This window comes from Rana temporaria, chromosome 9 (genome assembly GCF_905171775.1).
Source record: "Rana temporaria chromosome 9, aRanTem1.1, whole genome shotgun sequence".
Classification (NCBI taxonomy): domain Eukaryota; kingdom Metazoa; phylum Chordata; class Amphibia; order Anura; family Ranidae; genus Rana; species Rana temporaria.
Window position 1 is genome coordinate 99,910,715 of NC_053497.1, and position 16,482 is coordinate 99,927,196.

The 16,482-nt window shown below is 40.1% G+C and overlaps 1 protein-coding gene across 1 annotated transcript in view; it reads left to right on the forward strand.

Annotated features, from left to right (window-relative positions):
• LOC120913770 (vascular endothelial growth factor receptor kdr-like) overlaps positions 1-15,977 on the forward strand; it is a 239,058-nt gene extending 223,081 nt beyond the window's left edge. The window contains exons 26-30 of the mRNA XM_040323969.1: positions 701-806; positions 1,904-2,028; positions 3,880-3,958; positions 5,945-6,045; positions 14,464-15,977. Coding sequence (XP_040179903.1) covers positions 701-806; positions 1,904-2,028; positions 3,880-3,958; positions 5,945-6,045; positions 14,464-14,674 — 622 coding nt within the window. The 3' untranslated portion in view covers positions 14,675-15,977. The remainder of the gene's footprint in view (positions 1-700; positions 807-1,903; positions 2,029-3,879; positions 3,959-5,944; positions 6,046-14,463) is intronic.
• Positions 15,978-16,482: the final 505 nt, after the last annotated feature.

Here is a 16,482-nt window from a genome sequence, read left to right on the forward strand (position 1 = left end):
GTTCTACATATATAGCTGTTTGATTATTGTTACTGATCCATTTAGGCAAATATCTCTTTATAGAAATAGTCACTTTAAAGCTATCCTATATATATATATAAACTTATAAATTTGCCCATAATTTATTATAATTGTAAATTTATGGCTGGCTCCATGGCAGCTCAGCTCAGGCCCATAAATGTCCAGTCATCACTGTATTTTCAGGCCTTACATCATTAGAGTGGATAATTATTGAATGGGTTAAAATAGTAAAAAAATATAAATAAGAATTATTGAGGGAGATTTACCAAAATTGGTGCACATAGAATCTTGTGCAGCTGTGCATAATAAGCAATCAGCTTCTAGTTTTTTTTTGTCAAAGCTTAATTGAGCAAGCAGAAGCTGATTGGTCAATATGCACAGCTGCACCAGATTCTGTGTGCACCAGTTTTAGTAAATCTTCCCCATTGTATTATTATGTTTTCCAAAATCCATGTAAAACAATAACAAAAAAAAGAAAAACTGTAAAAATAACACACAAATATATTTATTTGATGTAACAAAAAAGTAGACTTACCAAATGCCTGTGTGCGTCACAGTCAAAGACTGTGTAAAAGTATGAGTCACACGCACTGTATGAGCTTCCTGTAACCCCCTAAGACTGGAAAATGCTTTTTTTTGGGAAGAAAGCCCATTCATTCATTGTTTCTTTCTTTCTTAGGTACCAGACGATGCTAGATTGCTGGCAAGGAGTCCCAACAGACAGACCCAACTTTACAGAGCTAGTACAGCGCTTAGGAGATCTACTCCAGGCTAATGTTCAACAGGTTTGCTTGTCTGTTGTCTTTGTTTTTTGTTTGTTTTTGCATTAAAAAAAAATTGGGTCACTCTCATAGTGCTGAAACAGAGGGCAAACTGGGAGATGTATATAATAATTTCAACAATTTTGCAAGTGAATGTTCCCCATACTTCTGGATTTTACTTTCCAGGTTGTTGTCTGTTTTTGAAGTTGTAAAGCCAAATGAAAATTTTGGAAAGATTGCTTCTTTTACACAATTCACAAGGCTACCCGATACATAAGATAATGGTTGGTCATGTACTGGGCAACTATTTGTTTTTAAGAATACAGAAAAAGGCTGTGTATATCTCTAATGCTGTTTTACCAGGAGAAATACAATAGCAGTCTGGTCTGATCACCTAATCATTATTATCCTCAATGAGCCTCAGTCAGCATTGTCTACTGGTGCCCCATAGATGTTAGATCATCATCCAGTCCAGCTAAAAAATTAGCAGATTGGAAGATACCTTTAAGTCGGTCACTGATGATGTGTGACAAAAAAAACAATATGGTACAAGACATTTTCCCATGTAGAAACTTAAAAAGGTTTTAGACCTGTCACAACCATCTTTCAGAAATTCACACATATGTTGTGATACTCTATTCCTTTTTTTTCATAGAAAAAGAAAATAATTGTTGCCACTCACACATCTATGTGGGTTTATGAGTACTTGAGCTATGCTGTTAGTGTAAGATAATACTTCAGATAGCAAAAGTCCACTGTACTGATGGAATTAATATTTTCAACTACAGCAGTTTATGACTGGTGGTCCTGGTAAGTAAGCAGCTTATTGGTTGATGAGTAGCTTGCAAATGCAGGCAAGAACTCTAAGGAGAAAATTAGTTCTGGTATTAGCAGTGAGAAAATGACTCCTAATACACAACTTACACCTGTTCTAAGAGAACACATATGCCAGCATATTTGAAATCTGAGTGGATAGACCCTTTAATATAGCCTAAAATACTTGGCACTAGTATTACATCCTCAAAATAATTTTTTTTAATGCCTATCTGCAATATTAGAAAATGGCAAGAAGGTTTTTTTTTTTATGGTTAGCCTAACTAGCTTTTATATATCTGCCACAGGAGGGAAAAGATTACATTCCACTAAACACTGCTTTACGAATTGATGGAGAGACAAACTTGAAACCTGGCAGTGGAGAACAAAGTATAAGAAACTCTGTGACACGGTGGAGCATGCTGGAATCTGGGTGAGAACTACCACATTATAGTGATCAGGACCTGAAAAACTTTACTGGTTAAATGATAACTTCATATCTGGGGCACAATTTGGTCCATCGGTCCATTTTCATCAGATGAACCAATCGTGTGTACAGGGCATTAAGATTGTTACTGATCTCTACTGTATGTCCCTGCTGGGGGAATTCATCCTCTTATGTCTTAGGTTATTCCCTCTTACTTCCTGTTGTTCCCCTAGATGGAGATTAAGGGAAATCTCTCCAAAGAGCCAAATACAGAAAGAAAACCTGACAGGGATTTAACCATCCCCTACCTTCTTTAAATATTAAATATTTCTTTAACCAGACTTGTGATTCTCGAATAAAAGGGATTGGTTCATTATAGTCAGGTGATACACCCTCAGTCTTCTAATGAGAAAAGTAACAGGTCATTAGAAGATTTTAACCCTTGGATGGTATCTTATCAAACCTGAAAATCCTATTGCAAGCAATGTCTAAAATTTTACATGTATCTTAGAGGAGACTTTTGGGAAAATCAATGAGCCAATCACAGAAGCAGGAAATTATATTTCTGGGGGCGTTCTGTATAATGATGGTTTACTCCCTCTGGGTTGCCATATGTCTTTCATTTTAATTTCACAATTTTACAATGGCTTGTGTAGAAATCGCACAAACTAGAATATTTTTTTTTCTTTGCTATTTTTTTTTCCACGAAAGTGGAGCTAACCTTTACTTCATAAGTGGAACCTCTGCACTTGAGAATGTCAACCTGTAATTTGCTTTCCAGGTTGCATTATCAGTTGCAGAGTTCCAGCATTAGGTGGATTGGTGAGGGGGTCCATATTCCCACTGCAGGAGTAAATTTACCATACGGTACAGAAGGTGTGTGCCTGTAGATAGTAGAAACACTGATCAAATATCATCTCACTTTCCTTTTTCTTTTTTTTTGTGGCAAATTGGTTTACCGGCAAAGACAGTGATTAGTGGGCTAGACTCTATTTTCTACAGATCAGACAGAGTACAGAAGCTGTAAATATTTGTTTGGCAAGGCTCCATTCACACTGCTGCGAACCCCAAAGTTGTGTGACTTGCTTGCGACTTATGTGCACCTTGCTTGCGACTTTTGTGATTTACCATTGCAGTCAATGGCACTCAAGTCCCAAAAAAGCCACTGAAAAGTAGTGCAGGAACCTTTTTTTTTGCTGTAACTTGAGTCTCATTGATTAACACTGCTCCCATTGAAATAAGTGTGTTTTGACTTGTCATGTGAGTTTGTGTTGCAAGTCGCAGCAATGTGAACCAAGTGCTAAAACACTCATTATATAATTTTATCCTTTTATTTTCATTTTCACTGTGGCTAGTTTGCTAATTCTTGTGTTGTCTGTCTAGTATGTTACTTTTGTCATACTGATTCCAGGACAGCCTGCAGTGGTAAAGCAGTTTGGTTGTTCGCTTTCGAGTACTGTACAAACTAAACCTGAAAACCCTGCTTTATTTATGAAAAAAAGCTAATATATAACTGGCACTTTGATATTTAAAATTAAAAAATGATTTTAAAAAATGTGGTTTAAGTTGTTTTTAATTGACTCATCATCTCCAAAAGCTGCTTTATATAATTGTTATCATATGTTACCATGACTAGCCTATACTGTATACAAGTCAACATTTTAATTGCATAGTGAAAGCTTTTTAAATAATTTGAGCTCTTTGCTAGCTACTGGTAAACAAAATTGCAAAATATTACTAGGAAAGATAAAGAATAAACATGACATTTTGAGCACTTCACTTTGTTAAAGATGAATTAGAACAATTATCAAAGAAACGTGGGTGTTAGGCTCATCCTGCGTCCCATCTTGTTTTCAGAAACAATAACAAGAACCGACCACTGAGTGTGAAGACATTTGACGAGGTGCCAGTGGGAAAGGATAAAGTACTCAATGAGGTAAACACGTTTGCAGAAACAAAGCAATGGGGAGTGCACGCTATCTTTATCCAGAAGAATCCTGTAAGCATAAGCACACTACACAAGAATCTATTAAGAACCCAGAAACCTGCTCCCAGAAGGCCCTAGAAACATCTGGCAGTAGGAGTAACCAAAACATTCACGCGTCAGAGACCTTTCAACAACATGTGATTTTCTAGTCAAAGTGAAGTTTGTTTAGTCAGGTTAGCCATAGACATGAGAGGATTGTTATTTGATCTGGCCAATAGCTTCTATGACTACCCATGATCTGGGCAGCCAACCTGGTCTTATATCTGAAATATATTGGCTGGCAATGGATTTTTCTGACTAAATGCTATTTTTCAAAAATAATCTGACATGAAGGCCTAGAGATAGATGAGCAACATAGGTGGAAGGCCTGACATGACTAGGTTTGCAGGGCAGGCTAAATTAAAGCTTTCATGTAAATTCAAAAAATCCTGCCTGATTGGACCAATCATGGGTGGGGCAGGGTGGGGCCTTTGTGGTGATGCTGTGTGGGACCTTCTTCTCAGTGTCAGTTGGAGCTAGTACAGCAAATAAGGAGCTTCTCCTGCCCTCCCTTGGAGTTTTTTCCTTGGTCGTCTTTTCTTATTTTTGGTTGATTTTTATTCCATCTTTTGCTTGGGCGATTTTACCTCTGGAGTGCGGCACATTAGTAGGCTTTGATCTGCATTCCTGGGGATTTTCAATTTTGATTCAGAATGTGTCATAGCAGCTAGCAGGGGTGTCAGGGTCTTTGAAAGCAGTTATGGTTAAAAGTTTTGGTGAATGATGGGTTGGGCCCATCTCAAGTATGGGCATACCTTCCCTATTTAAGTTAAGGCAATAACAAATTAAGAATCATTTGACTGTATCGAGGGTATTTTGATTGTAAATTGTCCCATAGTTGTATATTGTTGTTTTTGTGTTATTTAATCTCCATAAAGGAAGCCTATAATTGTCTTGTTTTGGGGGGTAAAATAAAGTTGGGTGGGGATTTTAGGTTTAAGTTAGCTAAAATATCTGGCAATACCTAATTCAAGGTGTCTGCATAATACATTAGCATGTAGAATTGGTCACAGTGAGCATGTACAGTAGGTACAGTATATGCAACATTCACTACACAGGGCAGTCATACAATGGTCAGATCTTCCAACCACCTTTATATTTATAGCTAGCCTTAGTGACTATAACAATGATTTTCTCACCAAAGATTGTCAAGTCCAGTAAGTGCTGAAAATTACATCACGCCAATATAGTCTCGCAGGTTTATTTAGCAAGGCAAAGAACAATGTGCACAGTGTATTCAAAATTAACTGAATTGTTATCGATGTTTATGGCCAATGCACTTTGTACATGACTACAGTTCCTTACACTGTTTCAATGAATAGGCCACTTTTTAATTTATAGGAGGTCACAAATCCTCATATTTAAGCTGGCCTACATGATTTGGCTTCTTACCATTTTCAGTGTGATCATTTCATTCCTATGGATGCTATCTGCCAGCTGACTGCTTATGAGGGATGTGAAGTAGATAAGAAAACTTATCCTTCTCACTATTGTGTCCTCCCCACCCGGTTCCAAGATATACCATCAGCTTCTGCCCATGCACTACCCTCCTGCATGGGAAAAAACGAAAAAAAAAACGATTCTTGCCTGAGATAAGTCGGCAATGCCTGTTTGTCCATCTAAGGTCAATATGCCTTCCTCTACTTGTAATGAGAAATTGTATTTGGACAACTAAACTAACAAGAGCAATACCTTATTCAATACAGCAGTTTGATTTACTTCTATAATTTGAAGTGTGCTGATACTAATTTTGATCTGCAAGATCAGAAGGGAAAGCAATTTGGGGCTTTTATTATATAATGCTTTGCCAATCCTTTGAACCTGTAATTCTACATGAACTGGTATGAATAGCATGCCTAAGAATCATTATTCATCCTGCTTTTATTTCTGTCACAGGAAGGGGAGTCTGACAGTGGGATGGTGCTGTCTTCCGTCGAAATGAAAAATCTGAAACGACAAGAGACACGTTCATGGCCATTTGGAATAATTGCTCATGCGTAAGTGAAGTCAATAAATAATATCTGCAATAGCATTTTGTTATAAATATAACTATTTATTTAATTATAGCCTCGATATAGATTTATTAAGTACAAGATAGGTTCTCATCCCCTCTCTTAAAGTAGAACTATAGGCAAAACGTTTTCTTTTTTCATTTTGGATAGAGTTAGGCCCCGTACACACGGGAGGATTTATCCGCGGATACGGTCCAGCGGACCGTTTCCACGGATAAATCCTCTCGAGGATTTGCGCGGATTTTGATGCGATGGAGTGTACTCACCATCGAATCGAAATCCGCGCCGAAATCCTCTGGCGATGACGTGTCGCGCCGTCGCCGCGATGATGACGCGGCGACGTGCGCGACGCAGTCATATATGGAATTCCACGCATTCGTCGAATCATTACGACGCATGCGGGGGATCCCTTTGGACGGATTGATTCGGTGAGTCTGTACAGACCAGCGGATCAATCCGTTGGGATGGATTCCAGCGGATAGATTTGAAGACATGTCTTCAAATATTTATCTGCTGGAAATCCATCACATGGGAGAAAAATCCGCGGAAACAGATCCGCTGGATTGTACACACCATAGAATCTATCCGCTGAAACCCATTCGCTGGGATTTTTCAGCGGATGGATTCTATCGTGTGTATGGGGCCTAAGGGAGGATTATAACCCCTGTCAGATTTTTTTTCGCCATCTGTGTCCCATCGCGGAGATTTACTCTCACTTCCTGTCCCATAGCCAAACAGGAAGTGAGAGGAAATCCCTGCAAATTAAGGGAATACCTTGGGGGTCCCCATTGGAAGAGTTCCCCTCTATTACTTTTCTAGGGACAACCCAAAATTTGGGGTTTTCTTTTACTTTGACTTTCATTGACAATGTACGGACCCCTGGAAATAGGTGGAACTTTAGCTGTACATTCTAGGGTATATTAGACACCAACAAATTACAATTTTATCCAATATCATAAGGGTTAAAAAATTAAAAACATATTCACACAGACGGTAGCCATATAGATCTCTGTCTTGGCTTTGGGATTCAGTAAGTGGGCCAACACATTTTGTGGGCTGCCCTGCTTCATCAGGGCCTTGGATGCCTAAATGGTACTAAACATGTGAGAGTCTATTGTTCAAACAACAAAATGTGCATCTGATGGTAATTTGATAGTAGAAAATTCCTTTTCCCATTCAAGCAGTGACATCAAAATTGCATGAATCTCAGAAAAGTGCATGGATAGACAGGACACCTCCACCTCTCAATCACACTGTCCCTTACCAGAAGGGAAGATCCCAACTAGAGATCTTCTGACAGCAGATGGCTTACTCCCCAGCCAGGGGGGTTACGTGGCAGGATATCCAAGAGCCAAAAACTTCTCCCACAGTGGACCGGTAACCAATGTTGATAGAAACCAATATGGAGAAGAAAAAGGCTACATAGTGTGAACCCATATAACAATTTATTAAAAAGATTAAAATCACACTTACAAGAATGTAGATAAGATTTGCAGTGAAATTATAGCCGGCCGGCTAGCACAACCCGTTCACTCCGGGACACAGTATGCGGTTTCTAGACGTCAGCACGCCGCCACCCTACGCCGTTTCGTCTCATAAGACTTCGTCCTGGGGCATCTTGGCATAGGGCTCTTCTTCTACAAATGTGACCTGGTTGCATTCGCTTAGATTTTTAGGCCTTTTTTCCACCTTTAATTTCACCTGGTGATCTGGCCAGAACTTTGGACAGCAGAATTGTCAATTTGTGTATAGGGTAGTGTTAAGCCTCATACAGACGATCAGACTTCCAACTGAGTACCAAGTTGGTATGCCTACACACGGCAGGACCACAAATGGCCACCATCAGGGGGGTACAGGCAGTACACCTGTAAGGGGCCCGGATGACAAACACCCTCTTTTTTTTTGTAAGGGGTCCGGAGGTCCCCAGGGCCCTGGATGGCAACACCTTTTTTTTTATTTTTATAAAAAATATATATATTTTTAATGTATGTATTTTTTATTAAAGGGCCCAGAGGTCCCCAGGGCCCTGGATGACAACCCCCCCTTTTTTGTTATTTAAAAAAAATACATATTTTTTTATATATTTTTTTTTATTTATTTTTTTAAAAAAGGGCCCCATGTGGCAACCCCCTCTTTTTTATTTTATTTTTTATAAATGTTTATTTTTTTAGTTATTTTTATATATTTTATTTTTTATTAAAGAGCCCAGAGGTCCCCAGAGGCCCGGATGGCAACCCCCCCTTTGTTTATAAAAAAAAAAAATGTTATATATATGTTTTTATTTCTTTTTATTTCTTTCTTTCATATATGTATTTTTTTATTAAAGGGCCCAGAGGTCCCCATGGCCCCTCCGCTTCTCAATTTTCACAATTAGCGGCGGCACCCCCCGCTTCTCAATTCGCGGCAGCCCGCCGCTTCTTAATTTCCAGGTGGCAGCACCCCCCCCCCCCCCCGGTTCCCTGCTCCAGGGGACACATGCCTGAAGCTGTGTAAGAGGCCCCAATAACTCCTGATGGCGGCCCTGCCGCCACCCTTTGGGCAACTTCTGCTATTGTTGTCTGTTCTTTAGCATTGGTTCTCAACATGCGTGTTTGTACTTTGGACTTTAGTACACACAATCGGAGCTGACGTAGGACTAGGATTTGTTGCCAGAAAGTTTGTCTGTTCTCATAGCGAACATTTGTTTAATACTTAATACTACAATAGGGTGGCAAGAAACACGCTGATAGTTGGAAAAATCAGAGTAACAGATATTATCTCATCAGTCTGCAGATTCACTTTCACTGTCCAAAGAGGTTACACCAGTTTTTGAATTTCAAGAAGCATTAGGATCTTTCAGATCTTTCAGAGCTTGTGAGAATTGCTAGACTTGCATACGTTTTATGATCTTTTTCCAGCAGGTTGTACTGTGATTATTGGTTGGGGTGTGGATACTGTTAGCTGTGCCTGACTTTACTTTTAAACCAGTTGGCTAAAATAATTGTATTCTCATCGAGTCCAAAAGCTACAGGAAGTTAAAGAGCTGGGACAAACCAGTCAGGAGTTACACATTAGATGAATACCTCAGAGACGTTTACCCTGGATTTATTTCAGACGTTTTCTATAGCTGACGGTAAAGCTACTTGAAGATCATTACAGGGGTTATTATGTTTGTCATTCCTCGGCCAAATCCCACTGTTCCTTATGACTTGTGGGGAGTTTGTCTTTTCTATCTGGCAAACTAACTAAAGCATCAAGTCACAGAATGCAAGAGCCAAGTATAACCAGAGCAAAATCTGATATCCTTATAGGAAGGTTCAACAAATTCTCCACTGTTTTCTATGATTCTGGGAGCATAGCTTGTGCTTAGATTGATTTATTATTTCCATCCATTACAATGCTGTATGATGAGCAAATTCACCACCATTCAATGCATATTTATTGCACTGTCATTTGGAAAACAACATTCTGTAGAACACACAACATTGTGTATCCGTGTGCAACTTGTTCTTTTTTGTTTTATATTTTTGCAATGTGTTTCTTCTAAGGCTTTGTACTGCATCCAATTTGCATGGCATGGAAAGCAAGCTGGCTTTCTATGGGAGCAGTTCACATATATGCCATGCAGCAGCGCCGCAGTGTACATTTACTGCAAGTTCTGTGCATTTTCTGAGAACCACAAGCACCATTTGCTGATGTCACAAGGGAGGAGTGCCTCCAGGTGATGTCACCAGGTGGCCCTGCCCCTTAGCTACTTAAGAACTGTGAAGCCTCGTACACACGACCGAGTTTCTCGGCAAAAACCAGCAAGAAACTTGTTGTTTGTTTTTTTTTGCCGAGGAAACCGGTCGTGTGTACACTTTTCGACGAGGAAACTGTCGAGGATCTCGTCGAGCCAAAAAGAGAGCATGTCTTCTTTTTCCTCGATGGCAATGGAGAAATTTGGCTCGCCGAGATCCTCGACAGCCTAACAAGGAACTCGACGAGCAAAACGATGTGTTTAGCCCGTCAAGCTCCTTGGTCGTGTGTACGAGGCCTGAGACAGTGGAGCAGGTAAATGGTAGGAGCCTTCGGCGCGAGCGTGGCTTTTTTTGTTCTTTTTTTGGGTCGGCGGTGGCAGCGGGCATCGTGATTGACGATGAATCTACACCAGGGGACATTGTGTTTTTTTTTTTTTTTAAAGGGATTGTCAAAAACTGTGTGTGTATGTGTTTTTTGGACACTTTTTTGGGTGAATGAGTAGGGGTACAATGTATTCATTCACATGGGGAATCTGGGGGCTCCCTTGTTAACCACTTAAGCCCCGGACCTTTAGGCAGCTAAATGCCCAGGCCAGGTTTTGCGATTCGGCACTGCGTCGCTTTAACAGACAATTGCGCGGTCGTGCGACGTGGCTCCCAAACAAAATTGGCGTCCTTTTTTCCCCACAAATAGAGCTTTCTTTTGGTGGTATTTGATCACCTCTGCGGTTTTTATTTTTTGCGCTATAAACAAAAATAGAGCGACAATTTTGAAAAAAATGCAATATTTTTTACTTTTTGCTATAATAAATATCCCCCAAAAACATATATAAAAAATAGTTTTTCCTCAGTTTAGGCCGATACGTATTGTTCTACCTATTTTTGGTAAAAAAAATCGCAATAAGCGTTTATCGATTGGTTTGCGCAAAATTTATAGCGTTTACAAAATAGGGGATAGTTTTATTGCATTTTTATTATTTTATTTTTTTTTACTACTATTGGCGGCGATCAGCGATTTTTTTCATGACTGCGACATTATGGCGGACACTTTGGACAATTTTGACACATTTTTGGGACCATTGTCATTTTCACAGCAAAAAATGCATTTAAATTGCATTGTTTATTGTGAAAATGACAGTTGCAGTTTGGGAGTTAACCACAGGGGGCGCTGTAGGAGTTAGGGTTCACCTAGTGTGTGTTTACAACTGTAGGGGGGTGTGGCTGTAGGACTGACCGCATTGATCGAGTCTCCCTTATAAAAAGGATCATTCGATCGATACGCCGCCACAGTGAAGCACGGGGAAGCCGTGTTTACATACGGCTCTCCCCGTTCTTCAGCTCCGGGGAGCGATCGCGTCGTCCCGGATCGCTCCCCGAGGGAATCCGCCCGCCCCACACAGCGGAGGGGGTCTCGATCGGACCCCCCACCCGCTAGAAGGCAAGGACGTATATATACGCCCTTCTGCCTGTGGGCGTATATAGTCGTGCGGCGGGTGTTAAGGGGTTAAAGGGGGCTTCCAGATTCTGATACATACCCTGCCTGAAGACCCCCACAACCACTGGCCAGGGTTGTGAGGAAAAGGGCCTTGTCCTTATCAAATCTGGACACAAATTTGACACTTTCTTGAGACCATTGACATTTATACAGCGATCAGTGCTATAAATAGCCACTGATTACTGTATACATGTCACTGGCAGGGAAGGGGCTAACACTAGGGGGTGATCAAGGGGCTAAAAATGTTCCCTCAGTGTGTGTTTTAACTGTGGGGGGGATAGGAGTGACTGGGGGAGGAGACCGATCTGTGTTCATATATACTAGAAACACACGATCTGTCTCCTCTGCCCTGATAGGATGTGGATTTATGTGTTTACACACACAGATCCCAGTTCCTGCTCTGTCAGGAGCAATCACAAATGACCGGCACACATTGCGGTCGCCGGGCACGCGCATCGGCTACTTAGTGACACGGTACGCATGACCCCCCTATACCCCTTGGCTATGGGATAGGAATTGAAGGGAAGTCTCCCCAATGGGATATGGCAAGAAAAATCGACATGGGTTATAACCCTCCCTTACTCTACCCCCCAAAAAAATGTCCCTTTAGTTTTCCTTTCATGTAATTTTTCTAGGGTAGGGAGGTCAAACTCAATTTCATTGTGGGCCGCATCAGCATCATGATTGCCCTCAAATGGGCCGATTGTATCTGTAAGATTAGATGTCCAGCGCATCCCCTCCCCTTACATTAGATGGGTCTGGAGAAGGACCAGAGGAGGGCTGGAGCTCTCCTGCAGCTGCAGGAGAGATAAAAGGGCCATGTGAAATTGCCTGAAGAGCCAGATTCAGCCCGCGGGCCTTGTGTTTGACACCTGTGTTCTAGGGCATGTTCTTGTTACTTTGCAGTCCACAAAACAAACTCTGCAGTAAGCAAATATTAAATTTAGCCAAACCCTGTACAAATTAGTGCACCAAAACACATTACAAAACTATTTAGAATATTTACACTTTTTTCTTAATAGTTGAAAAAGGTATTTGGCAACAATACCAACATATTCAATGTATTATATCATGTGCTGGCATCCATAAATCCTTTGTAACTTGAATCATACTTGCTGACTGCTTACCAGTGGGCCTAACCAGGATTATGGGAACTCTGGTAGCCTAGTAAAGCTCCGGTAATTTTTATTTGATAATCCCATTGATATGTTAAACCTAACTTAAAGCCCAGATGAACTTTGGGTTTATATCGGTTACCAAAAATTCCTGGTGCATCACAGCAAAAGTTTTCAGAGTCTTTCAATCTGAGTCCAATTCACCTGAGCTATCACTCTATTAAGTTGTCAGAGAAGACAGCCAATCATAGTCGACGGAAGCATGGCTGGGGAATGCCTCTGCCACCTATGATTGGCTGTCTGCTTTGACATCTCCCTGGCACGATAGTTCGGGCAGGTTCAGACTTGTGTCCAAACATGCCTGAGCTCATTCTTGTTTGACAGTATGCAGTAGAGAAGGACCCTTGATCTGATTGAATACAGTTGCTGTTTGGCTGACAATTTTGTACCCTGCTCTTTCAATTTTCCAATCAAAGGATGTCAGGTGGGAGGTACTTTAGAGGGCCACCCACTGAGCAAATTGCATCTGGTTCATAAAGAACCAATCAAAATTCATATGGTGCATTGTCATCTTTACTGTGCTTGTGTTGCAAGATACCATACATGCATGGAACAATAAAAGGGAAGCTGTCTAAAAAATAGTCAAGCATTGTGCAAGAGTTTTTAGCTGGATTCACATAGCCCGCCCTAACTTTGCGGCGGCGTAGTGTATCGTGTTTACACTACGCCGCCGTAAGTTAGCGAGGCAAGTACATGATTCACAAAGTACTTGCCTGCTAAGTTACGGCGGCGTAGCCTAAAGCGAGCGGGCGTAAGGGCGCCTAATTCAAAATAGACTGAGGGGGCGTGTTTTATGTTAATTTGTGTTGACCTGACGTGATTGAAGTTTTTTTGGAACGGCGCATTCGCCGTCCGCCTACATATCCCAGTGTGCATTGCGGCAAAGTACGCCGCACGGGCCTATTGGTTTTGACGTGGACGTAAATGACGTAAATCCCTATTCACGGACGACTTACGCAAACAACGTTAAATTTTCAAATTTCGACGCGGGAATGACGGCCATACTTAACATTACTATTCCAGCTATTTGATGGAATAACTTTAGATCTGATAATGCGTAACGTAAACGGCGTATCTGTACTGCGTCGGCCGGGCGTACGTTCGTGAATAGGCGTATCTAGTGATTTACATATTCTATGCCGACCGCAATGGAAGCACCACCTAGCGGCCAGCCTAAATATTGCACCCTAAGATAGGACGGCGCAAGCCGTCGTATCTTAGATAGGTTTAAGTGTATCTCTGTTTGAGAATACACTTAAACTTAGGTCGGCGCAGATTCCGAGTTAGGTCGGTGTATCTACTGATACACCGGCCTAACTCTTACTGAATCTGGCTATTTATGACTAGTAGAGACAATAGGCAATAGGCTGTTTTAGGAGTAAGGCTGGAACATGAAATGTATTGTTCTCTGTACACTGTCACAGAATATGCTGCAGCTATACAAACTAAAAAATAAATAATTTAATTAGCTGTTGTTTCATCTTAAAGCGATAGTAAACTCCACTTTTAACTTGTACCTATAGGTAAGCCTATAATAAGGCTTACCTGTAGGTACATTGAATGTCTCATAAACTTGCGTTGTTTAGGAGATATTCACACTTGAGGCAGCCGGTGATGCAGTGCATGTGCACTGCACACTGAGTGTGCCATCAATTCAGAGCGCTGTGTCACTCCCGTGTGCATGCACGGGTGTGACATCACAGCCCAGCTATTTAAAGGCCAGACAGCGCAATCCTGGAAAGAAAACTGGGTCATGATTGAAACGATGACAGCATGCCACTGGAGAGCTTCATTTTAAGATAAGTCTAGCACATTATGGGTTAAACTGCTTCGGGGGCCCACTTTTTTTAATTGGAGGCGCTTTCTATCCCTTTAAAATTAGTTTTACCCCTTCTAGTAACAAAGCAGCAGCTAGGCTTCACAAACAACTCTCTAAATAGGTCTTGCCTGGTCTCCATGCATAAAGCAAAATGCATTGTTAGTTTAACTTTTCATTGTTTTTTTCTCTCCACAGAATGAAAGCAGTAAGCAAAAGCAAGGAGTCTGTGCTCGGGGAGAATGAAAGAAATCTTGTGAAGTACCAGCCATCTAGCCAGATCGAAGAATACCCTCTAGACCTCACACTTGAAGATCTTGTCCTTATGCCAATGGATATGAACCTTGAATGTCACAGCCCACCACCAGATTATAACTCAGTCATTCATTATTCAGCTCCTCCAGTGTAGCGAATGGGGCAATCCAGTTATTGCTGGATCAACTAACAGCTTCTTTTCTAATACAGCCAAATGTAAAAGACACTTTACAGACCTATGACTGCCTAAGTATTTAGAAATGGATGCCAGGTATTTGCCTATTTGGTGTGACTGAAAGAAAAGTACAAACATTAGCTGGTATTTTTTTTTTTTTAACAGCTTATTTCACAGAGATATTAGCACCAAAATGGACATATGTTAATTTATAAAAGCACAATATTTAAGACTGAATGCTGTTACTAACATGAAGATTTATTTCGTGTCTATTTGGAATTTTATATATTTACGCTTTAATACAGCTTTTTGTTATATTGTTATAGTTCATATGTGTATCAAAGCTGAAGAAGTGAACAAAATATTCTTTATCAGTACACCAAATACAAACTACTATGGTAGATTTACAGGGTAAATCAGTGACAGTAATATACGCATTTACCACTGGATATGGACCTGTGAATTTAATGAATTCAAAAGATCTTTTTTTTACCAAAGATTTTTATTTTTGTGTTTCCATGATAGAAATGGCAGAAAAAAGTAAGGTGAAATTATGTTTATAGGTGAAAGTTGTCTGAGCCAAAATCATTTTGTCACATACTGCTGTATTTCTGTGACATAATGAATGTTATAGCATTCCTAAGGATTTATGTGGATTCTAGATTCTAGATATGCCATATGCAGTGCTGGTATCCCAAATCCCAAGCTGGCATATGTAAGTGTTGAAACATCCCACCTTGCATGTAGGACATAACCTGGTTGCTCAGTCCAGTCGATAGACAATTACCTTTAGTTTAGCTACAGTGGCCAGAGTAAAATGACTCACGGGTAGTCATACAAAATGCTTGGGTTGCACTGCATAGTCAGTTCTACTCTGCCTTAACAGTGTTAGTTGCCAACATAGAATTTGTTCAGTGCATGTCTGAAATGAAACCTTTTGCACCCATTAGGATACAATATTACTGCTTTTAGTTTTGCCATTTAATATAATGCTCCAATTGTTATGCATAATGGTTTTGCTTATTTTTCTCTAAGCAAAGTTAGCCAAAATCGATTAATACGTTTCATAGAGGGAAGTATTTATTATGGTCACTTACACATTTTCCTGCCAAGCAATTAAAAACTGTTCCACAATTTTGATGAAGCTGCAATACTCAGTGGAGCACAAGTCTATACGATTGTACTGTATGTACAATTATACATGGCTCTGTGTCTGATCACCTGCTAGTACTTCTAATCTGTGTGATACCAGATTTGTATATGGAAAACTAAACACAAATTCTAACCAAAACAATAAATGGTGGATTCCCTCAAGACTAAATAAACCAACAAGCACAAAAAGGCAGAGGGTATATTCTGTGATCACAGACATACACTGAATGTAGTAAAAATGTTATATTGTGATAAAGGCTATAAAGCTGAGCACAGTAATCTTTTTTTATTTTTTTTATTCCTGAGAGTTTATTGAATAGAGACTAACAAAGTTATAATTATGATATGCAGGGAGCAGTAATCTATATAAAAAAAAAAAAATGTTTTCTGTTACTGTAGCGAAATTAGCTAAAACACTATACAGCACTTTGTACTGTAAGTATTGCCCTTTTCGCTGCCTTAAAGTTTGTTTCCACTTTTGTGTTTCCATTTATATGGCATACCTAAAAATAATTTCCTCAAAATATTTTTTAACGTTCTATTTTTTTTTTTTTTTTAAAGCAGGCCTCAGGCAGATTGCACCTTACCTTTAAAGTGGTTGTTAACCCACTTCTGCTAAATCCTCCCATCCTCTC